General features: G+C 42.2%; 1 protein-coding gene across 7 annotated transcripts in view; it reads right to left on the reverse strand.

Annotated features, from left to right (window-relative positions):
- Positions 1-25,002, reverse strand: part of DOCK5 (dedicator of cytokinesis 5) — a 219,064-nt gene that overhangs the window by 49,430 nt on the left and 144,632 nt on the right. For all 7 annotated transcript variants that reach the window (XM_078347202.1, XM_078347201.1, XM_008979098.6 and 4 more), the window contains 8 exons: positions 24,047-24,181; positions 17,830-17,941; positions 17,024-17,094; positions 16,365-16,471; positions 13,215-13,351; positions 7,616-7,711; positions 5,444-5,542; positions 1,158-1,252 (listed from right to left, as the gene is read on the reverse strand). In XM_078347202.1, coding sequence (XP_078203328.1) covers positions 1,158-1,252; positions 5,444-5,542; positions 7,616-7,711; positions 13,215-13,351; positions 16,365-16,471; positions 17,024-17,094; positions 17,830-17,941; positions 24,047-24,181 — 852 coding nt within the window. The remainder of the gene's footprint in view (positions 1-1,157; positions 1,253-5,443; positions 5,543-7,615; positions 7,712-13,214; positions 13,352-16,364; positions 16,472-17,023; positions 17,095-17,829; positions 17,942-24,046; positions 24,182-25,002) is intronic.

Consider the following 25,002-nt stretch of genomic DNA (forward strand, 5'->3'; position numbering starts at 1 on the left):
AGGGTTTCTGATGCAATTTTTAAAATCTAATCTGTACCTAGCAGGGAAACCTTCTTCTAATCAGGTATCAGAGTAGAATTACTCAGAATCGGAGATCATGTAGAGTTAACAATAATGCTTACGATAATGGTTTACTTTATTTAGCTCATTGAATTCCAACACTCTTTAAATATAATATGTATTCAGTTCATTTCCCTTCTGTTCAACAAGTACTTGTTGTGGGCCAGCAAATGCAAGGCATGGGCTCAGGTCTGTGCTGAAAGACATAGTTCCTGTTCTTAAGAAATATGTAACTTAGGGACATTAACAATATGTACATCTAACCATTATCCAACATAGAATCTGAAAATAATTCTATGAGAAGGTTTGAACGGGGTATGGAAAATCAAAGGAAGAAGAGATGACATCCAGGCCAGAAAGGCTTCCTCTGGAGGTGACGCCTGAGAAGAACCTATGGAATGGCAGAAACACTGACAGCCAGAGGTTATAGGGAAGGCACTGCTGGCGGAAGACCAATGTGAGGCAGAGAAGACCATGTGTTGAGGGACTGGGCAGAGGCCAGTTTGGTCGGAGTACAGGTACACACACAGGGAAGGAGCAGAAGCGACTAGTTACTGGGCACTATGTATTGGAAGCCCTACGATTTCACCAAACTTTTGAACTAGTAAATTCTTTTAGGAGTTTATCCTGATAAAATAACCACGGATGTTTTTAAATATTTAAGGCAAGGAAGGCTATCACAGTGCTACTGCACATAACAGAAAATGGAAAGAATCTAAATGTTCATAAGAAGAATCTGGTTAAACACATCATGGACCGGTCATAGAACAGACAGTAACAGTCGAGTCCTAAATGTCAGGATGAAGCCAGGCCACGTAGAGACACTGAAAGGTGCAGTGCAGAGTTGAGGATGACGATGACCATGAGAGCACTGAAGAGACTGCGCTAGAGAAGGGAGCGAGAGCCCATGGCGGGCAAAGGCAATGACCCTGGGGAACTCAGGATCATGAGCACATAAATTTGGTCCTCTGGAGCAGGAAGATCCTCACTTTACAGATGGGTTTGAGGCAAAGGGATTTAAAGGCACTTCCCAAAGTGCACACAGCAGCCTCAGGTATTCAGATAAATGCCTCAGGGCTGGCCACGGGCTGTCTCACCTGCTTTGAGTCATATTCATCACCATCCAATCTTTGGCATAGACATTCTTTCCAATCAGGTCCTTGAACAGGATAAAAGTTTCCATGAGGAAGTCCTGCAGAGAGCAGAGGAGAGGTTGGGGGAAAACTGGGTTCCCTTCATAGTCTTTATTCCGCGTGTACATAAGCAGAACCACAGCCTCAGAACAGGATGTCCTTAGTCCCACAGTAACAGCCCATCTTTCCAGGGTTGTAGGAATAACAAAGCTAGCTATGATGTGATTTGATTTTTGTATTGTCGGACGCTATAAGGAAGATGAGGACAAAAGGAATCATCCACATTTTACAAATGGTACAGCTGAGGCTGAGAAAAACTAAAGGACTTGCTTAAGAGCATACAAAGTGGGAAGGAGGGCCAGGTGTGGTGGCTTATGCCTGTAATCCCAGCACTTTGGGGGGCCGAGGTGGGCAGATCATGAGGTCAGGAGTTCAAGACCAGCTTGGACAACACGGTGAAATCCCATCTCTACTAAAAATACAAAAATTTGCCAGGCATGGTGGTGTCTGCTTATAGTCCCAGTTCCTCGGGAGGCTGAGGCAGAAGAATCTCTTGAACCCAGGAGGTGGAGGCTGCAGTGAGCCGAGATTGCACTATTGCACCAGTCTGAAGGTCAGAGCAAGACTCTGTCTCAAAAAAAAAGAAAAAAAGAAAGCAGGAAGAAGAGGTGAATGAGAACTTGGGGCTTTAAACCCCAAGTTTGAAACCCTTATCTCTTTCATCCTCTGCTGCCATAGCTTATCAGAATGTAACTCATGCACTTAAACATAACTCAGCAATAATTGTTGGGAAATGGGTACGTTTAATAGATTTCAGTTCAATTCTCCTTTTTACGGTTAGAACAGGACAACATGATACACATGAGAGGTAGAATCACGATTCTTCTTGTGCCAGGGACGTTATCATGTGCAGCCTGGAAGTAGCGTCCTGAATGGCCCTCAGAAACGGATCCTAACAGTGACTGGTGACGACTAATAAGTAATCACATAAGCATACAGAGCACAGAATAGGAAACCTGGCTCTTCTGCTCCAAAGGGGACTGGGAGCCAAAACTAATTCAGAAATAGAACAGAGTTAGAAGCAAAGCTAAAACATTTTGAAGGCATTTTTATTAGCTAAATTTAGACCTTTTCCAGTGGGATTCCTGAAAGTCCTGTCCAGTTTCTCTGACACTAACTTACGCAGTCCTGTGTGGACACCTGCATATTATGCAGTAGTAAAAACAGTATGTGAGAGGCAGGAGGCCCAGGTCTATTGCTAGCCATATTTTTCTGAGACACTGGTCAAGCTGGGTAACTTCCTATACTTTGGATGCTGAATGGCATGGGGGATGGCTCTCTCTGGCCAACAAGTGTGTGTGCAACTGTGGATTTCCCCCTGGTTTTATGGTGAGTTAGACATATCCACCTTCATTTCTGAAATCCCACACATAGTTAATGAATTCAAAATTTGTTTCATCATATATTTTATTTATTTATTTATTTTGAGAGGGTGTCTTGGCCTGTCACCCAGGCTGGAGTGCAGTGGCATGATCTCGATTTACTGCACTCTCCACCTCCCCTGGGTTCAAGAGATTCTTCTGCCTCAGCCACCCCAGTAGCTGGGATTACAGGTGTCAAGGTGTTCTGCCACCACCCCTGGCTAATTTTTCATTTTTGTAATTTTAGTAGAGATGGGGTTTCACCATGTTGGTCAGGCTGGTCTCAAACTCCTGACCTCCAGTGATCCACCTGCCTCGGCCTCCCACAGTGCTGAAATTACAGGTGTGAGCTGCCGCATCTGGCCTCATTATATACTTTAAGTGCTTCCCCCAATTTATTAACCATTCTGTTAACCTTTCTTTGAAATCCACAGGCATTCACGGCTTGTGAAGCAAGGATTGAATTTAGATACTTGTTATTTGGTTCAGACACAGATTCTCCACTGAACTCCTAGAAATCTAAATTAATGAGACACCATGACAAAGGAAACTCACAGAGAATCCCAAAGCTCCATTTTATCCACCACTTCCCAATGGCCTTTTTGCAGTTCACTCAGAATGCAGCATGAGGGAGTGAAAGGAATGGCCACTGGGAGGCAAAGGCCTGGCTGTGTATGGTAGCTCGCCCACTGGAGACTAAATTCCAGCATGTTCCCTCATTTCCCAAGGCCTTCGTTCCCTCGTGGGGATAATGATCCTCTTTTAATTACATAATATAGGTGGAGGAGCTCGCCAGCATGCTGGCAAACAGGAGGTTTGCCCCTTTTTTTCTTACTTAACAATGGAGCCCAATTGTTAGCATTTGAATTTAAAACCTCCCTATTATGCCTGCTTTCTGAAGGAAATTTGAAAAAAAAAAAAAATCCCTAAAATGTTTAATGTTAATTTTACTTTATATAGCAATAACAACATGATGATTGTTATAAAAAGCTTGTCCTCATAGGCATTAGCTACATGCCAACCTGCAGGAAGCTGGCCATTTCCCATGCATGAAACCAAGTAACACTTAAATTACACTCAAGGTGGGTACTCTCTTACAGGTGAGGAAACTGAGGTTGAGTGAGGTTAAACAGCTTGCCCCATATGGCATACAAGAAGTGGAATCATCAGAATTCAAACCCAGAGCTGGGTGTTCTAAAGCCTGTGCTCTTACCTTCTATACCACCTGCCTGTAGAGATCTCACACATGGCTACCCTTGGCACCCTTGGCCTTACCCCTCCCCTCCCTTCCTCTCATCCTGGTCCTCTTGCTCCTGGTCTCCACAGGCACACCTACATATTGTTATGGTTCCTGTGACATGCTGCCTGCCAGGGTGGCCCAAGGGGCAGCTCATGGAGACCTTCGGTTCAAGTCACGTGGTCTAACGCTGAGAGTCTACCATGGGACCAACTAATAACATACAGCATTTTCCCTCAAATTCCTTGTATGTTTGTCCATCATGTGGGCATCTCAGAAAGGAGAGTGATGGGCAAGGAAGGAACTGCGAATCCATGGGGGCGCTGGCCACCTGCTCAGCATGACAGATGCAGAAAGTGGAGAATCCAGAACAAAAAGACTTGAATATGCACAGATGATGGGAAGTTATTCAAAGACTAGTGTCCACATGACATCAGTACGCTAATTTAGCTGCACATCCGGTCTATTAGACTGCTCTGCAAAGTCTAAGAACACCTTCACGGACATCTGAACATACATAGCAATAATTATATATATAAATAATATGAAGGGCCACCAACAATGCCCTAAAGGGAAGGCGCTGTAAAGTCACAGCCAGAGGCCTAACTCAGCCTCTTAGATGAATGCTTCATAGCAACTAGGAGAACAATTTTCCTGCTTAAAACAATAGAGAACAAAATATTTTCAACTGAAGATAACTTATAAACGTTTTTGGGGAGAGAGAGCATGGAGAGAAATGCCAGATATAGGAGATGGGGAGGAAGGCAGCAAATCACACTACCATGTGTGTACCTATGCAACAATCTTGCATGTTCTTCACGTGTACCCCAAAACCTCAAATGCAATTTAAAAAAAAAAAGAAAACAAAAAAAAATGTTTTAAAGCAGGAGTCCCCAGCTTTCTTGTCACCAGGGACTAGTTTCATGAAAGACAATTTTTCTATGGATGAGGGCAGGAAGGGGTTTTGGGATTAAACTGTCCCACCTCAGATCATCTCAGGCATTAGTGAGATTCACAAAAGGAGCTGGCAACCTAGATCTCTCCCATGTGCAGTTCACAATAAGACTCTGCTCCTGTGAGAATCTAATGCCTCTGCTGATCACACAGGAGGCAGAGCTCAGGAGTTAATACTCAGTGGCCCACTTGTACCTGCTGTAAAGGGCAGGGATTACCTCTTTTTATTGCCCTCTTCCAAATGATATCAACAATGTCTTAGGAGACTTTGCACACCCCTGCCTTCTAAAATCCTTGCCACAGCATCAATAGTTACTGTACCCACATAATAAGCAATATCCTCTTTTCAGAGCAAAAAACATCTCCTAAATGTTGCTAAATAAGGGTTCTCTCTAAACTCAAGAGAAATTAAGGTGTGTGATAACCTCTTGGTATTTTTGTTGTACTCTTTTTCAAACCCTGTCAAAGAAGGAAAGTAGGAATCAGCTCTCTTCTTTCCATAATCACTGTGGACAGCCACATAGCACTGGAGGTGGGTGGGAAGAGAACCCTGGACTCATGGTGTTCAGTTTCAGTCATTTTTTTAAACCAAATATAAGAAGTCTTCAGGTTACCAGGACCCTGTAAAGGCAACTTACAATGATGTCTTGTCTGGTTTTGAAAGTGCTGATGTAGTGGCCATAGTGGCTGTCATCCATTTGCCGCAGGATGGCAATCATGCAAGCCACAAAACTCCCCTGGAAGGAAAAGAAAGCACAAATCCAAGACTCCTTAGACCACCAACAAATAAAAACAAGATGTAAGCCCCACGAACTTGGCTTTTCTCACTCAATGAGCCATGCAGGTCCCCACCACACTGGAAATGCACTGCATTCTAAAGGTCCAAAGGCCATGTGCCTTGCTGTTTCTGCTTCAAACTTTCTCGGTTTCTTTCTACCTCTTTCTCGGTCTGAGCGAAGGAATCCCATAACAGCTATGAAGTGTGGATTCCTACAGACAAGACACCTCAATGAGATTACCAATGAAGATTTAACAACTTGTGGGGCTTTGGATCTCTTGTTGAGACAGAGCTGTAGTACAGCATTCCATGGAGAAATGTCTGAAATATTCAAACAAATCTGAATCGGGAGGAAGGCTAGCAGGAAAAGAGGTGGCAACACTGATCATGGTGGAAAGGAGGGCAAGCAATGATGATGTTAACTCCCTGCTATATGGTTTGGCTGTGTCTTCACCCAAATCTCATCTTGAATTGTACTTCCCATTATCCCCATGTGGTGTGGGAGGGGCCTGGTGGGAGGTAATTTAATCGTGGGAATGGTTACCCTCATGTTCTTATCGTGAGAGTGAGTTCTCACGAGATCTGACGGCTTCACAAAGGGGTTTCCCCACTTTTGCTTGGCACTTCTTGCTGCTGCCATGTGAAGGACATGTTTGCTTCCTTTTCCACCATGATTGTAAGTTTCCTGAGGCCTCCCCAGCCACAATGAACTGTGAGTCAATTAAACCTCTCTTTCCTTTATAAATTACCCGGTCTCAGGTATGTATTTATCAGCAGCATGAGAACAGACTAATACAACCTGATACCACTTCTCCAACTCCAGAGCCCTTCAGCCAGTTGTTCTCACATACTACCCATATGAATTGTGAGCTGGACTTGAAGAGAAAAAATAACTAGATGATTAATTAACACTGCTTCCATTTGTAAGTTCAGGAATTACATATTCAAGGTTTTCTCCCCTAGTCCAAAAATATTTGAATTACAGACTTGTTTTTTTAGGCAGGGGATAAAGATTCAGGGGTGCTAACCTCCTGTATTCATCTAGTTATGAAAATAACACAAAGGAATTTAGCACAACAGAGATCAACAAGAATTCAACGAACAAAGGAATTTAGCACAATAATCTTTCCCTCTGGAAAGATCCCCCAAGCAGAACAATGAAAGACTGTCTGTGTCCATCTCTTTCTGAACATATGCCTCAGACTGTCTCTTTTGTTTTAAAGTTTATTTTTTAGCCCAGCACTTTGGGAGGCCAAGTCTGGCTGATAACTTGAGGTCAGAGGTTCAAAACCAGCTGGCCTACATGGTGAAACCTCATGTCTCCTAAAAATACAAAAATCAGCTGAGCATGGTGCTGGGCACCTGTGATCCAAGCTACTTGGAAGGCTGAGGCAGAACTGTGTGAACCCAGGAGGCAGAAATGCAGTGAGCCAAGGTCACGCCACTGCACTCTAGCCTGGGTGACAGAGCCAGAGCCTGTCTCAAAAAAAAAACAAGTTTATTTTTTCAATTATAAAGCAGTGTAAATTTATTGTACTAAGGCCTTGGATATCTATATTGCCAAATTATCAGCTAGTTTATATTCCCACCAGTGTCTAACACAATTTGTTTCTCCAGGACCTTGCCTAATCTGGGTATTAGGCTTACTTAATCTCACTTTGCATTTTCATTTCCTTTTCTCTGAATTAAATAGTCTGTCCATGAACTTTTTGGCTATTTATCTTTCTCACATTCTCCCACCTTAGCCTCCTGAGTAGCTGGAATCACAGGCACACACCATCACTACGCCCAGCTAATTTTTAAAAATTTTTTGTAGAGATGGGGTCTGACTATATGGCCTAGGCTAGATCATTTTCTGTTAATGGAAAATCCATGTCAGAACCAATATCTGCTCAAGATTATAACCAATAACCAACAATGTGAGAGGTCCACGGGAAGAACAGCCTGAAGCCACTGGCCCCAAAGGCCTCCTGATAGGCAGCGGGGACAGAGAAGCAGCAGCAGCCGTGGGATCCACCAAAGAGGTACTCACGATGTGGGGAGACTGCCGGCTCATCCCAATCACTGTCCGGTTGATCCTTCTCAGCAGCCGTTCCATTATAAGCTGGATGTGTGTCGAAGTGGTGCCCTGTGGGGAACACAGGATTTGAGGCCATTTCTTCTGATTCAGTTTAACTTTTCTTTAGGGAACCTCAGACAGATGGGTTTTGTCTTTAGATCTCTTTGTGGCTCTTCCCTACAAAGCAATCTCTTGTCCAAAAGGGAAAAATGGTCTCACAGAATAATAACTTTATAAAGAAAATCAACTGAAAAAGATCAGTTATAACATTTAGAAGATGAAGGTGCTATGTAGGGATGAGTGCCTTCCTAATAATTCATACTGCTCAGGTTCACAGAGAGTCCACTGTGGCCACTGACTCAACAAATAGTTTTGGGAAACCCCCATTAGCACGACCTGTTCTGCTCTGAGGTTGAACAGATTAGAACTGCCCCGGTCAATAAGGCACAAGTGTGGGAAATGAACGCCCAAAATACAAAGTTCTTGCCACCTTCTGTATCGGAGAAAAAAAAACACAAGAAATTCAAGTGAAGAGGATTGCTATGGAGTAAATGTTTGTGTCTCCTCCAAATTCATATGTGAAGCCTGATCTCAGACGCTCAGTCTCCAGAACTGTGAGAAAATAAATGTCTGTAGTTTAAGCCACACAGTCTGTGTTATTTTGTTATGGAAGACTGGGCAGACTAATGCAAGGATTTTGTATTCTGACTCTGTCATGTGTGACTTTGAGCAATTATCCAACTCTTCTGAGCTTGCAGTTTTCATAGCTGCAAAGGGGGATAGTACGAGTTTTCTTATAGGACTTACTAGGGCTGACACACGAGTGTGCTGAATAAATGCATATTCTTTCTTTCACCTTCTTTCCTTTTTTGTAGCTAGATACTACACTCATTTGGCTCCAACTTATCCATATGCAACCTGACTTTTCATAGCCTCTATCTGTCCTTGCTTTATGATACATATTTTGAAACTCCTGCTTAATACTTCAAATAACTAAATCATTGCTATATTTATGGTTTTTCTGATTTTTTGGGGTTTTTTTTTTTTTGCTTAACAGTTTTATTACTTTTTACAAATTTAACTGGCAAAGAATGTATTTATGAAGCGTGCACAACATGGTGACTTGATATACATAATTGTGTAATGATTTCCATGGTCAAATTAACACATTCATTGCCACCCATGCTGTACATTAGATTCCCAGAACTTGCTGATCCTATAACTGACACTTTCTACCCTTTGGCCAACATCTCCCCATCCTGCTCCCTAACACCCAGCAGCCCCTGGTAAAGACTGTTCTACTCTCTGCCTCTAGGAGTCTAACTTCTTCAGATTCTAACAGAAGTGAGATCAGGTAGGATGTGTCTAAGGCTAAATGTTTTTTTTTTATTTCAATAGTTTTTGGGGTACAAGTGGTTTCTGGTTACATGGTATTGGTGATCTGAGATTTTCATGCACCCATCACCCAAGCAGTGTACACAGTACCCCATGTGCAGTCTTTTATCCCTCACCTACCTTCTACCCTTCCCCAACAAAGTCCATTATATTAATCTTATGCCTTTGCATTCTCATAGCTTATCTCCCACTTATAAGTGAGAACATATAATATCTGGTTTTCCATTCCTGAGTTACTTTATGTAGAATAATGGCCTCCATCTCCATCTAAGTTACTGCAAAAGATTATTTTGTTCCTTTTTATGGATGAGTAGTACTCCATGATGCATATATACCACACTTTAGCCACTCACTGGCCAATGGGCACTTAGGTGGGTTTTACATTGTTGCTATTGCAAATTACGAAGCTATAAACATGCAGGTACATGTGTCTTTTTCATATAATGACTTATTTTCCTTTGGATAGATGCCCAGGAGTGGGCTTGCTGGATTGAATGGTAGTTCTACTTTTGGTTCTTTAAGGAATCTCCACACTGTTTTTCATAGTTGTTGTGCTAATTGACATTCCCCCCCAGCAGTGGAGCAGTGTTCCCTTTCACCACATCCACGCGCTAACATCTATTGTTTTTTGACTTTTTTTTTTTTTGATACAGAGTCTCGCTCTGTTGTACCCAGGCTAGAGTACAACCTCCACCTCCTGAGTTCAAGCAATTATCCTGCCTTAGCCTCCTGAGGAGCTGGGATTACAGGTGCCCGCTACCACACCCGACTAATTTTTTGTATTTTTAATAGAGATTGGGTTTCACCATGTTGGCCAGGCTGGTCTCAAACTCCTGACCTCAGGTGATCTGCCCACCTCAGCCTGCCAGAGTGCGGGGATTACAGGCGTAAGCCACCGTGCCTGGCTGCTCGCTTTTTGACTTCTTAATTATGGTATGGCTATGTGTATTTCAATTACAGTATTAAGTATTTTGGGTCCACTCTCCCTCTCTGCTTCCCTCTGTCCGTTCCTTCTTCTCTCCCTCCTTCCTTTGCTTTTTATTAGTCACTTACTTGTTTCCCATTTCCCTGAATGAAAGTGATTCATAAAATCAGTCTCTCCAGGAGATGCAGTTTTCACTCCTATTTACATAACATTTCCTTAGAGTGGGACTAACTATACGTGCAAGTCACATGCTGTGCCCTGTGGGGAGGTATGAAATGAACAAGGCTCCTCTGAGCCTTAAGAGATTTATATTGTGGGGGTGGGGGTGAGTGAGACATATTCAAATAAGCGTTAACACAAGGATCCCTTAGAAGGTGGGCTCCTGAGGGCAGCATGCTTGCTTCTCTAGTTCACGCCATAGTCCTAGCCTATCCCATGCCTGGAGCATGAGATCAGTTTCCCAAGGATTTGTGAGCTGCATTCTTTTTTTTTTTTAATACAGAGTTTTGCTCTTGTTGCCCAGGCTGGAGTGCAATGGCACGATCTCGGCTCACTGCAACCGCTGCCTCTCGAGTTCAAGCGCTTCTCTTGCTTCAGCCTCCCAAGTAGCTGGGATTACAGGCACCCACCACACCTGGCTAATTTTGTATTTTTAATTACAGACAAGGTTTCTCCATGTTGATCAGGCTGGTCTTGATCTCCTGACATCAGGTGATCCGCTCGCCTCAGCCTCCCAGAGTGCTGGGATTATAGGTGAGAGCCACTGTGCCCGACTACTGTGAGCTGCGTTCATAATTCAATGTACAGAGTGATAAAATCCTCAAAAGAGACTCGAGGGGAGCATGAAGGGAATCAGTAGAATTTGGCAGGATCACACCAGGGCCAATTTCAAAGAGGCACCTACTGCAGCTGGAATTGAAAGAATGAGGCCAATTCCAAAACAGAGCTGTTGGGAGAGGAGGGAATCCTGCAATATATTTTTTTAAGGCAGGAAGAACAAATGTCAGTAATTAGAGCCTTGAATTAGCCGAAGAGATGAGAGGACAAGGGAAGAGATATTGAGCCAATGCACACATTTCAAAATGTTTATGGAGGGAAAAAAATACCACCATGACTGACAAAAAGTTACTGGACTTACTACTTTACCAGAGCTCCAAGATCAGTAATTTTTAATGTCTCTGCTCCTTACAGGGAACATAATATTGGGAAGACTGAAATAAAAAGCTAATTTAAGTCTCCTTCCACAGGATTTAAATACACTCAAGAGTCTTTTAAAGAGTCTTTCTGTGTGATGAGGTTGGTGGAGATGCTATGTATTAAAAAATATGGTCAGAAGTGGAAGAGACCTATGAAGTCATCTGGAACAATTCCTATATACAAGGAACTGGATAGGAAACTGAGGCACTGAGATATAGGACAAATAGCTTCAGAGGAGTAATAATGGGACTAGATTCAACGCCTCGATTCTTGGGCTTCACATTAACTTTGGATCATAAACATATGATTTCTAGAACAATGGATTCCTGCCTAAACCAATGTGCCAAGTACATTGCTGCCAAATTTATAGGGCTTGGAGCTTTACTTTATTATCTGAAGTAATTACTGAGTTATAACAGTTACTTAAAAACAAAAGGTATTGTGTTTATGACGTGATTGGTCACATTTATGTATCTGCTGCAAAGTCCTTGGTCAGGAACCAAATCACCAATCACGACATGCTTTGGGAACATTTATTTCATTTTATAATGTGGTTTCTATAAACATACTTAATAAAAAAAGGGGAGAATGACCTATAATGAATAAATATCAAAAAAGCAGTGCCAAGGGTAAGTGGGATACAGGGGCTTAGGAAAGTGGAGGGACAGAGACTGGGAGAGTGGCGAGAGACAGCAAATGGTACTCTCACATACTTCTGAGGCTGCAGTGTGGGTTCACAGAAATGCAAGGTGCCTGTGCACACCATGAGCAGGAGAAAAGGTAGAAAGAAAAGGTAGGCCGTGGTCAAATGGTGGTGGACTCTGACAGGTGAACTAAGGATTAGCTATGGGAAAAGGTGTAGTATTCGTATCCTTAGGTAGAACAGAACCCAAAGATACTGTAGAGATAAAGAGTTTAGGCAAAGACAAAGTAGTTTCCCTATGCTGTGGGAACACCTGTGCCATGCAACCACCAAAGACGTGGTGACTATGATTGCGGCAAGATACCTGTTCTTTCTCAGCCCTAACTGTTCAAGTGAATGCATTCTGCAAAGTTCTCCAGCTTCCTGTGTGGGGGCTCCGCTAGGCTTGTGGGCTGCACTATTTCTAGGACATGTGCCCACAGGCACAGCATGTGACTTGCACATCTAGTTAGGCACATCTAGGACATGGTGAATACAGGCAGGTTCAGCCCTAGGTTTTCAAGAGGGATGGGGGCCAGGTCACGTAAGGTAAGAAAACATAATTTCCACAAGGCTTCCAGAGAAAGCATCAGTGTCCAATAGGATATGGAAATGAGAACTTCTTAGTGGCTCAGAAATAGCAGGTTGTCAGGCATCAGAGGATAAGAAGGAAGAGGTTTCTGGTTTCATCATAAAAACAGAATGACCTTTGACACTTATTTATTTATTTATTCTTATTTTTTAATAGAGGCAGAGTCTTACTAAGTTGCCCAGGCTGGTCATCGGTCTTTTTTTGTTTTTTTTTTTGAGATGGAGTCTCGCTCTGTCACCAGGCTGGAGTACAGTGGTGCGATCTCAGCTCACTGCTGCAACCTCCACTTCCAAGGTTCAAGTGATTCTCTTGCCTCAGCCTACTGAGTAGCTGGGACTACAGATATGTGCCACCACACCTGGCAAATTTTTGTATTTTTAGTAGAGACAGGGTTTCACCACATTAGCCAGGATGGTGTCAATCTCTTAACCTCGTGATCCACCTGCCTTGGCCTCCCAAAGTGCTGGGATTACAGGCCTGAGCCACCATGCCCAGCCAGGTCTTTGATTCTTAAGAATAGTCACAGGAATCTCAATGGTGGGCACGCTGGACAAGCCAGGAAAATCAGTCCGTGGAAGGCACGAGAAGTAATCTGACTTCTCCTGGACCTAGATTTGCACTGGAGGCTCTGACCTCCTTAATTATTTCTAAAATGGGCACAACCTGCCTTAATACCTGAGTTGGAAACTACCCGAAAAGAGGAAGGCCATGGAGTCACTCCTGCCTGGGTGCAAAGGGGCCAGTGTGGGCTCCGTGCAGCATCAGAGATGAGTCAACTCACCACATCCTTCCTGTCCAGCACTTCCAGGATGTTGCTCAGAAGCTGCGAGCTTGCCTCAAGGTCAGGCTTGCTGGAGTTGTCATCTAACTGGCCACTGAGCTGGTCCGTCAGCAGCGGCAGCAGCACTTCTCTGCACTCTGAGAAGGAAAACACAGACAGCTCAAATGCAGTAGTGCCACCACGTGCACCACCTCTCCTTCTTGCAACTCTCTCTCGGCCTGTCCCAGTGGCTCTAAGCTCTGCAATCAGCCCTGCAGTGATACAGCCCCTCCAGGCCACCCAGGAACACCAGAAACCTTGTCTCTACTAAAATTATAAAATAAATTAGCTAGGCATGGTGGCACGTGGAACTTTACCCTTGTTCAGTGTGTAGATGAGTAAATTTAAAAAAAAACAAAAAGAATTTCATCTTTGCAACTGGATTATACAAACTAAGAAAATGACCCCTTCCCCAGGTAAAGGTGTGAACTTAGCAAAATGTGTAAATTATTTAACAATTTCTCTAGCTTTTAAAAATGCCAACCTAATACATGACAGTGAGGCCTTCTGAAACAAATAAAACCAAGCAAGTCACAGATTTCTTTTCCAAAATTTTTTTCACCTAATGGAGAAAATTTACTAAAAAAAGTTTCTACAAATACTGAGCTTCCCTAGTACATTTCAGTGGAATTCTGCTCATGTCTGTGCAGGCCTGCAGATTTCAGAAAGTAAGGTATCATCTATTATGTCTTCTGAGAGATTTGCTATTTTAACACATTTTCTAACGAGTTCAGGTACTCTGAATGCTACAGAAGTGACCGTTAAAGTGATCACATTATAATCAGAACAATCTAGTGTGTGCTTGCTCTTCTGCTCAAACACCTTATCTACTATCTCAATTACCTTTTCTGTATCCTTACAAGCAAAAGTTATCAAAGCATATTAAAATGTTTAGTAATAACTTACTTTAGAAATAAATGTTTTCTACTTAAGAGCATTCACAGGCCAGGTGTGGTGGCTCAAACCTGTAATCCCAGCACTTTGGGAGGCCAAGGCAGGTGGATCACAAGGTCAGGGGTTCGAGACCAGCCTGATCAACATGGTGAAACCCCGTCTCTACTAAAAATACAAAAATTAGCTGGGCATGGTGGCATAGGCCTGTAATCCCAGGTACTCAGGAGGCTGAGGCCAGAGAATCGCTTGAACCCAGGAGGCGGAGCTTGCAGTGAGCTGAGATCGCGCCACTGCACTGCACTCTAGCCTAGGTGACAGAGCGAAACTCCATCTCAAGAAAAGAAAACAAGAAACCCAAAAAGCAAAGGGCATTCACTAGCTTTTTGCAGTCATGACCTCTACCTACAATTGTGTCTTAGAAACATTTGCAATTTCTAAGCACAAATTTATAGAGTCAGAAAGTATCAGAACCCAAAGAGGCTACTGATATGATCTAGTTCAAGCCCTTCCTTCCACAGAGCTGGAAGTTGAGACTTACAGAAGGTCACTTATTTGTCCAGTTACATAACTAGCCAGGGACAAGGCCAGCAAGGCTCTCCCACCAATGATCTACTCAACTTGTTTGATGTTGAGGCATGCCGCTGGTCTTTAGATCCCCAGGAAATAAATACACATAACATGAGATCACCCTCCGGGAGCCCCTGACCAGGTAAGCCCCCAAAGAAGCCTCCACAGCTGCCCCACTCTAACAAGGCTTGAGTTTATGGGGAAGGCCCAGGTGCTGGACCCCCTCCTTATATGGCTTTGGGCAGAAACACTTGGTGGCTATTTGCTAGACTCTACTTACAAAATGAAGAGTATTTTATCAGCGTAAGAGTTTTCCCTCCATGTCCCACTCCTCTCCCAGTAACATACTAATAATCTGGCTCTGCCAGCCTACCCCCGACAAAGAAAAGGCTTGAGCAGGCATAGTGGCTCATGCCTATAATGCCAGCACTTTGCGGGGGCCAAGGAAGGTGAATCACCTAAGTCAGGAGTTTGAAACTAGCTGGCTAACATAATGAAACTCTGTCTCTACTAAAATTACAAAAAAAATTAGCCGGGCAAGGTGGCACATGCCTGTAATCCCAGCTACCTGGGAGGCTTAGACAGGAGAATTGCTTGAACCTAGGTGGCAGAGGCTGCAGTGAGCTAAGATTGCACCCTACTCCACTTCAGGCTGGGTGACCCAGGGAGACTCCATGTCAAAAAAAAAAAAAAAAAAAAAAGGAAAGGCTTGCTTTATATGTTTGTCAATTTCCCTGGTGTAAATACTTCCACCATGGTCAATTTCCAGTTACTAAAGTGGTATCACTGAATGTGGAGTTGAGAAGGCATGCACGTAACCAGCTCTCCTATGGGATCTAGCATATTTCTGCTTCCCTGTCCCCTGGTTTTTAAGGTCATACAATAAGTATAGGTTAAAGAAGAGGAATTTCTTTTAAAAGGATCATCTTTTTCCTACTTCCTTGTTGCTTCCTGATGTTCCTGTTTTAAAGACAAAATTCTCTAATTAATGAACCACTTGCAGATTGTTCTAACTAAAGATTAAAGAACACATGATTTTGCTCTTTTAGGAACTGTTGGAAATACTGAGCTGGCTTCAGTTTCTCCTTAAAACCGCTCTCCTTGGAGGTCCTTCCATACCAACAAACAACTGGTAAAATATTACTGACATTTTAAAAAAAGAAAAGCCAAGTGCTGACTGGACACAGTGGCTCATGCCTGTAATCTCAGTACTTTGGGAGGCCGAGTCAGGCACATCATTTGAGGTTGGGAGTTTGAGGTCAGCCTGGCCAACATGATGAAACGTCAACCCTATTAAAATTACAAAAAAATATATACATGTATTAGCTGGGTGTGGTGTTGCATGCCTGTAATGCCAGCTACCCAGGAGGCGGAGGCAGAGAATCACTTATACCTGGAAGGCAGAGATTACCGTGAGCCAACATGGCACCACTGCACTCCAGCCTGGGAGATGGAGTGAGACTCCATCTTAAAAAAAAAAAAAGATTCAAGTGTTAGCTGCAGAAATGGGCTGGCAGCTCAGCAAGCAGCAGTGTGTTTTTGTTTTTTTTTTTTTTGAGATGGAGTCTTTCTCTGTCACCCAGGCTGGAGTGCAGTGGTGCGATCTCAGCTCGCCACAACCTCACAGAGCAATTTTTGAAGGAGACTTACCTGATTGTTGAAAAAGAGTGCTCTCTACTATCTTGGTCATGCAGTGAAGTTTCTGCCGAACCAGCTGGTTGTCAGGAATGCTTTGAATGAATTTGCAGAAGAGCACGCTGGAAGAGAAACCTCAGGGTCAATCACATCTTCATTAGTTGAAGTCATCATTATACATTTTTCTCCTCCACTCTGAGATTTGGGCATGGAGAGATTTACCTGGACAGCTACAAAATGACCTGAGAGTTTATGACATGGCAGCAGGGGAGACTTTATCCTCACTTACTGGAGGGCTCTGCCTTAGAGCTGAGTATTTAAACCGCCAAAGAACACCACGTCCATCACTGCATTCCAGACCTGCCTTTGTGAAAATGGCTTTCTTGGCTAACTCCACTCTCGTGTCGATTGAAGTCTGCGTTAGCACTGCTGGGATCCTTAGGGACAGGGCTGGAAGCATGTCATTATGCACTATCTTTTGTAGTTAATTTTAAGTCTGCATGTCTTGTTTTCCCAGAGAAAGTGCAAACCTCTCTCCGAGCAGGTTTTGTATGTTCTTTTGTATCTCCATAGAACTGAGCACAAAAGGTATTCAGTTAATACTTCTTACAAAAATAAAAGCCACGTGTAGCAGCCCAGCTCCAGCCAAGCAGGGGAGTTGTTTTGCTATTTACCTGAGTTCAACAGGATCAAATACAAGTTTGACGTCATTAATTATGCTAGGAAGGTACTTCAAAGCTGCCCCCTGTAAGAAAAACACCAAAGGCAATTCAGTTGCCAGGCAAGACAAAAACAGCATTTACTCCTTGATCCCAGGAAGAAAGCCTGTGTTGGAAATTAAACAGGGAACTGGACACAGATACCCTTGCAATAAAAAGGAAAGCTGGCATTGTTCTACACGATCTCCTAAAATGCTTTTCCTGAAGATGCAAGGGGGTGCAGCTTTCTGGTTCCTACTGCCAGCAGGCTCTGTCCACCTGGAGTTCATTTCTCTAAGGAGGTCATTAAATTCTTGAAGTCTCTCTCACAACGTGGCCATAAAGAGTCAAAAATACATATTAATAGTAAAGTTCACATTTGAGTCTTGAGGGAATATGTATTTCATATTTTTAAAAAATTGATGATAATTAAGATGGTGACTTTGCACTTCTTGGTAAAATGAGGGACAAAAAATAAAAGACTATCACCTGTAGTAGCATCGGGATCAGTCTGCTGAAATCATGGGGTCAAGCAGGGTTCACAATGGTCTTTCAAGGGATGTCTAACTGGGTAGCCTGTCTTTGGAACACTGACATTTGAAAATACAGAAGTTAAAATGGTTTTTTTTTCCCTTTACTTTCTATAAATCATACTGAAATCCATAAGCCATCCATGAACCATGATTCATTTTGTTTCTCCTGAATGATGGCCGATTCTAAGTGGTCCCAAAACATCCTCATCACAGCCTAAGAAGAGGTACCCACAATGAGAGCAGGCTGACCTTGATCTTGACAGCTTCCTCCAGAGGCCTGTCCATCAGTGTATTGAAAGAAAGAAATAAATGGCGGATTGAATCGTTAAACTCATCTCCATCTTCACTCTGGCCATAAAATCTTAGCAGGAAAAAAGAGAAGAGCAGTTGGACATTCCATTGTTAAAAGAAATTTTAAAATAGGTTTGTTGCCTCCTTCACTTCTCCTTCCTTGTTTCACCCTCATAATTTTGTATCACCTAATCTAGCCCCAGGCATCTGAAGTTTCGGGCAATGGGTTAGAGAAGCTGCTCAACCCAGGAAGGTTCTGATCTCAACCCAGCCTGCAAAACCATTTGTTCCATTCTGGCCACCAAACTGCCCATGCTGATGCTGGCCTGCTCTACCACAAGGGCCTTCCAGGACATAAGACCCCTTAGTCTTCACTGATACATGCTTGCCTTAATTAAAGTATCCTACTTGTCTTCAAAAGATCTGTCCATCAACTCAAAAGTGGGTTCTTCCTCCTAAATAGAAATCAAGAGATATTTTGGCACTTTCCAAAAAATACACTAGTTCCAAATGATAGTGCATATGCATAGATAATGGGTGGCAATTTCACCACCAACTGCTCAAGAATAGGATGGCTTGATTTCAGAATTTCATGCACACACTCAAACACACACATGAATATTTAAATTAGTTTTCCTCCATTCACCTATACCTTATAAGGTACCCAAAGACTATGTACCTCACTGAGATAGTTAATCAATCAGAGGGTTACCGGTAATTCTCAATTCATCCATGTTGCAGAACTAGAAAAGAACTTTATTTGCAACTTAGCCCCCAAAGTATCTCAAAACTAACACACCTACAACAGAACTTGCTTGATTTTCCGGCTCAGCTTAGTTTTCCAAGTGTCAGCAAACGGCATCAGCATCCACCCCAAACCTAGATGCTATCTATGCTTCTTCCCTTTCAGCAAATCCTATGAGCTGGAGTCAGTCCATTCTCTCCATCTGCCTCTGAGAGGGAGCTGCAGTATCTCACACTTGAACCACAATGGCCTCTTAAAGTGGTCACTGGCTTCTACTTTCAGACTTTGATAATCCATTTTCCATGTGGGAGAGGAGATGATCATTTAAAATATAAGCCAGATTTTATTACTTCTCTAGTTGTCCCCCAATGGCTTCCCACTGCACTTGGAATAAAATCCAAGCTCCTCCTATGGCCTACAAGGCCCTACATCATTTATTATTTGCTGGCCACTCCCACCCTCTCTCCTGACACTGGATTCTCATTAGTCCTCACACTTGGTGCCCCATAGGTCCCAGCCCGGGGCAGGTCCTGCTCTCACTAACCCTTACCTGACATCCCCGGAGGCCGCTTCTTCATCTTTCAGTCTCAGCTGACATGACACCACCTCCTTCTCCACCCAGCTCAGCTCAGGCAGCCTTCCCTGTTGGCTCCACCATCCCAACACTGCCCTCGTTTAGGGGGTGATCTCTTTACTCCTTGACTCCCTGAACCCCATGGGACCCACACGCATCATCACAGTGGGAGCCTGGTCACGTCTGCTGTAAGGGCCCTGCACCAATGCAGAATACATGGCACTCTATGTATGTGACTTAATTTTTTTTTTTAAGTACTAATGATAGGGAACTGAGGAGTTAAGATCAAGCTTCTTAATATCCTATTATGGGCATTTTACAATTTCCTCTTGGTGTTTTGCTGATTGAGGTGAACTCCAGCCAGGTAATGGGCTCATAAGAGAGATTTAAGCTCTAATGAAGGCAACAGGGGGACTAGGGACCAGATACATTCCACTGCAGCCTCTAGACAGGGCTAGTGCACTGAAGAGACCATTCAGTCTAAGAAACCAGAGGACGCACATTGCCAATCTCTTCCCCAGCTCAGGTTCTTCTTTAATCACACATAAGGAGAAAGTAACCACACACAACCTGTCCCCGACGAGGTGCAATAAGGCAATTCTATCCTAGACAATTTCATGGGTCCTCTGTTGCCTTATCCTTTCATTTTCCACACTTACCATCCTTCACTGTCCTATCTGGTGTCTAGAATGAGGACCCTGATGTGCTTTGACAAATAAAGAGGATATGAACTAGTAAACCAACCATAAGCAAATACACTTTAATTTCACACTCATGTTTTCTTCCTGTGGTTTAAAGGTGATGCTGATTTTCGGATATCAGAGTTTACTCTACAAACTTTTGGGTAAGAGAACGTTCCCTTGGCAGAACACTTCCTGCCCCAACCATTTCTGAACATACGGAAATGTACTGTAACTAGAAAATATAGTGAACAAACTTTAATAGAAGACCTTCTGGGAAGAAAGCAAATAAAGAGACTGTGCATAAATCATGTGTGGGGAAAACACCGCTCGCTTCCACCTTGGAAAGAGGAATAGTCATTCAGCCAGCTGGGTTTTTAAGTCATTAAACATTTTTGAAAAACAATTAGAAATGTAAATATTCATTTAAAAATTCAAAAAGGATCGAAAAAATAGCAAATAAAAATATAATAATAAATATAATTAAAATGCTGAAAAAATACAAAAATACAAAATGAAAAAATAAATTACAACTCTGTCACCTGAAGTTTTAGTATTATTGATATTTCAGACCAAGCACAGTGGCTCACACCTGTAATTTCAGCACTTTGGGAGGCTCAGGTGGGCAGATCCCTTGAGCCCAGGAGTTTGAGACCAGACTGGGTAACATAGTGAGACCCTGTCTCTACAAAAAATATAAAAATTAGCTGGGCATAGTGGCATGCCCTTGTGGTCCCAGCTACTTGGGGGTCACTCGCTTGAGCCTGGAAAGCAGAGTGAGGCAAGCTGAGATTGTGTCACTGCACTCTCACCTGGGCAACAGAGCCAGACCCTGTCTCAAAAACAAAAAACAAAAAACTCCTCTGAAGAAACAACAACAACAACAAAACACTTTAGCATGTGATCTACCCGGTCTTCTTTACTATACATATTTCAAATCTGTATGATTTTAAAAGGAAGATCATACTGTACTCATGCTTAATACCTTTATTATTTAAGAATCTATTGGGCCAGGCGAGGTGGCCCACGCCTGTAATCCCAGCACTTTGGGAGGCTGAGGGAGATGGATTACGAGGTCAGGAGATCGAGACCATCCTGGCTAAGACGGTGAAACCCTGTTTCTATTAAAAGTACAAAAAATTAGCCAGGTGTGGTGGTACGTGCCTGTAGACCCAGCTACTTGGGAGGCTGAGGCAGGAGAATCGTTTGAACCTGAGGGGTGGAGGTTGCAGTTAACTAATCACGCAACTGGACTCCAACCTGGGCGACAGAGTGAGACTTCATCACAAAAAAAAAAAAAAAAGAATGAATCACGGTGCTCTTTCCATATTAATATACTATAGGTTTGAAATGACTGTACATACTTTCATGTTCATTTTTGTCATACCTGATAGATGATTTTTCCATTAGATAAATTTCTAGATGGGGTATTATTAGACAAATGTGACACTTTTTCCTTTTCCTCAAAAATTTTCTGTCTACAATCACCTGATCTTTGACAAACATGACAAAAAAAAAGCAATGGGGAAAGGATTCCCTGTTCAATAAATGGTATTGGGAAAACTGGCTAGCAATGTGCAGAAAGGAGAAACTGAACCCCTTCCTGAGACCTTACACTAAAATTAATTCAAGATGGACTAAAGATTCAAACATAAGACCTAACACCATAAAAACCCTAGAAGAAAACTTAGGCAAAAGCATTCAGGACATAGGCATAGGCAAGGACTTCATGACTAAAACACCAAATTAAATGGCAACAAATGGGATCTAATTAAACTTAAGAGCTTCTGCACAGCAAAAGAAACAATCATTAGAGTGAACCAGCAATCAACAGAATGGGAAAAAAGTTTTGCAATCTACCCATCTAACAAAGGGCTAATATCCAGAATCTACAAAGAACTAAAAGAGATTTACAAGAAAAAAACAAACAAACAAATCCATTCAAAAGTAGAAGAAGGATATGAATAGACACTCTCAAAAGAAGACATAGATGAGGCCAACAACCACATGAAAAAATGCTCATCATCACTGGTCATTAGAGAAATGCAAATCAAAACCACAATGAGATACCATCTCATGCCAGTTAGAATGGTGATCATCAAAAAACCTGGAGACAACAGATGTTGGAGAGGATGTGGAGAAATAGGAACACTCTTAAACAGTTGGTGGGAGTGTAAATTAGTTCAACCATTGTGGAAGACAGTGTGGCGATTCCTCAAGGACCTAGAAATAGAAATTCCATTTGACCCAGCAATCCCATTACTGGGTATATACCCACAGGATTATAAATCACTCTGTTATAAAGACTCATGCACATGTATGTTCACTGCAGCACTGTTTACAACAGCAAAGACCTGGAACCAACCCAAATGCCCATCAATGATAGACTGGACAAGGAAAATGTAGCACATATACACCGTGGAATACTATGCAGCCATAAAAAATGATGAGTTCGTGTCCTTTGTGGGAACATAGATGAATCTAGAAATCATCATTCTCAGCAAACTGACACAAGAACAGAAAATCAAACACCACATGTTCTCACTCAAAGGTGGGTGTTGAACAATGAGAACACATGGTCACAAGGAAGGGAGCATCACACACTGGAGTCAGTTGGAGAGGAGGCTGTGGGAGGAATAGCGGGGGTGGGGAGGGATAAAGTGGGAGAAATGCAAGATATAGCTGATGGGGGGAAGGAGGCAGCAAACTACCTTGCCATGTATGTACCTATGCAACAACTCTGCATGATCTGCACATGTACCCCAGAACTTAAAGTACAATAAAAAATAATAATTTTCTTTTTAAAAAAGGTATTTGGCAGGACAATATCAAAGATGAAAAAAAATTTCATTTTTGCTTTTTATTCTTACTGCCCATTTCTACTCTAAAGAATTTATATCTTCATTAGAATCAGAATTCAAATACAGGGCCAATTTTTGCCCAATCTCATCAAAGGACAAAGATTTTTAATCTTTTTCAAATGTATAGATAAAAAATGCTGTGTGTGTGCATGTGTGTGTATCAAAATTCTTTTGACAGTGAGAATGAAAAAATTTTTAGATTTATTAACCATTAAAGTTTTTCTTTTGTAAATTACCTGTTTTTGTTTTCTATTATGGCTATGTATCATTCTTTTATTGACTTATAAAAGCTTTAACTGAGAAAAGCTATTAACCTTTCATCTGTACTATATGTAAACTTTTTTCTAGGTTTTTGTCTATAATTTTATTTTTTCAATAAACAAAGTTTATTTTAAACATACATAATGCTAAAATCTACAAACCTTTTTTAAAATTATATTTTAAGTTCTGGGGTACATGTGCAGAACATGCAGGTTTGTTACATAGGTATACACGTGCCATGGTGATTTGCTGCATCCATCTCCCTCATCTACATTAGGTATTTCTCCTAATGTTATCCCTCCCTCCCCAATTTCCCCAACCCCGCTATCCCTCCCCTAGCCCCAACCCCTGACAGATCCCAGTGTGTGATGGTCCCCTCCCTGTGTCCATGTGTTCTCATTGTTCAACACTCACTTATAAACAAAGTTTCTTTTAAACTCACATATGCTCAAATCTACAAATTTCTTACTGCCTTAGAAAACAAATTTTAACAGTTTGGAAATACAGCTATTTCTGATGGGTGGGAAAGTCACTGGGGTCATGGGTGTCCCCTGCAAAGCTATTTGCTCTTCTGTGGTTTCTTCTATTTTGGATGGAAATGTTATGCTAGAAATCCAAACAGGGAATGATACTATTTCTAGTGTTTAGTTGCCCAGGTAGCTAAGTACAGTGTCAACAAGGAAACACTCATCTCAGCAAATACCTCCCGAGATGACTGCTTCTTCTACTAGTTACAGCAGATCATGATCTTAGATTTGCACAAAAAACATTCATGAAGTCATCTGCTGTATTAGGTACAGTCTTGCCACAGGAACCTGCTTCCCCAAGTCCTGAGGTTATTACTGCCCCAGAATTTTGCTGATCTACATAAACTTCTAATGAATCTTCTCCAACAGAAACATAGCCCACCTCCATCTTCAGCCTTGCAGTTCTGAAATAAGGCAATTCTAAGAACTAACACCTCACAGAGCTGAATGCCAGTGTGGGGAGTGAGGGAAAAACTACACAGAGTGACAGCTGGTAACCTAAACATCTTAACTGTAGTTAACATTACCTCAAGTAGAGCACTCGAGACTGGATGATGAATCTAAACAAGTACTTCAAGGCTTTCAATGCAGCAAAAAGCATTTCTGTCTTGCTGGAGTCATCTGCATTAGCCACGTAGAAATTCAGTACCTTGGAGAGTTTCCTTAGAAGAATGAAAAAGAAAAATTAATCCAATGAGCAACAGGGTTCTGAGGCTTGGGTAAACTATCTAAGAGGGGAACTTGGCATACTGGAAGAAGTCATACCTAACTATTCTTCTAGAATATGCCCTGAACAGGAAAACCGACACTTTTCCAATTAAGTTTCCTTATCTGCCATCTATGTTTGGAACTACCCTTTTATTGAGAAATACTAGAAGTTTTCTTTCCCTTTGTGGAATTAGACAGGAAGGTTATGAAATGAAATGCTTTAAGTGACCCAAATCACTAGGAGATTTTAATCTCTGTCATGCAATCCTAACATCTTCAGATGCTCCCATAAGGGAGGGATTATGTCTGTCTAAAAATGTTGACTTAAAAGAAGTCAGATTCCTTTTATTCTCCCCAACTCTTTGAGATCCATCAGTATGGAGCCAGATGGAAATTTCATGGAGTGAAGGAAGAGGAACTCAGTCTAACTCTTCAGAACATTCATGGTTCTAAGCATTCAACACATAAAACTGTCCTTTGGTTTTAGGTTGCTCTTTATGACTTTCTAGAGTTTTTGGGCTAGGAATGGTCTTCATTTTGTGCTATACCTTAGACTTTGGAGGACACTGATATTTTAGTCTTAAACTTTCCTTCTGGGAATCTTTGAGCTTTCCTAGAATCGCTAATTAAAAAAAAACATATAGAATTGATCAAGACTTGCAAAGTGAGCCCAGATTACAACCACCAGAGTGCTGTGTTTGGCTCAGTGAGGATTTCCTCATTTGTAGCTACTGCCCACTTGGACGTGAGGCTTGCAGGTGGAAAGGGCACTGTC

The sequence above is a fragment of the Callithrix jacchus genome, chromosome 13, assembly GCF_049354715.1.
Source record: "Callithrix jacchus isolate 240 chromosome 13, calJac240_pri, whole genome shotgun sequence".
NCBI lineage: Eukaryota > Metazoa > Chordata > Mammalia > Primates > Cebidae > Callithrix > Callithrix jacchus.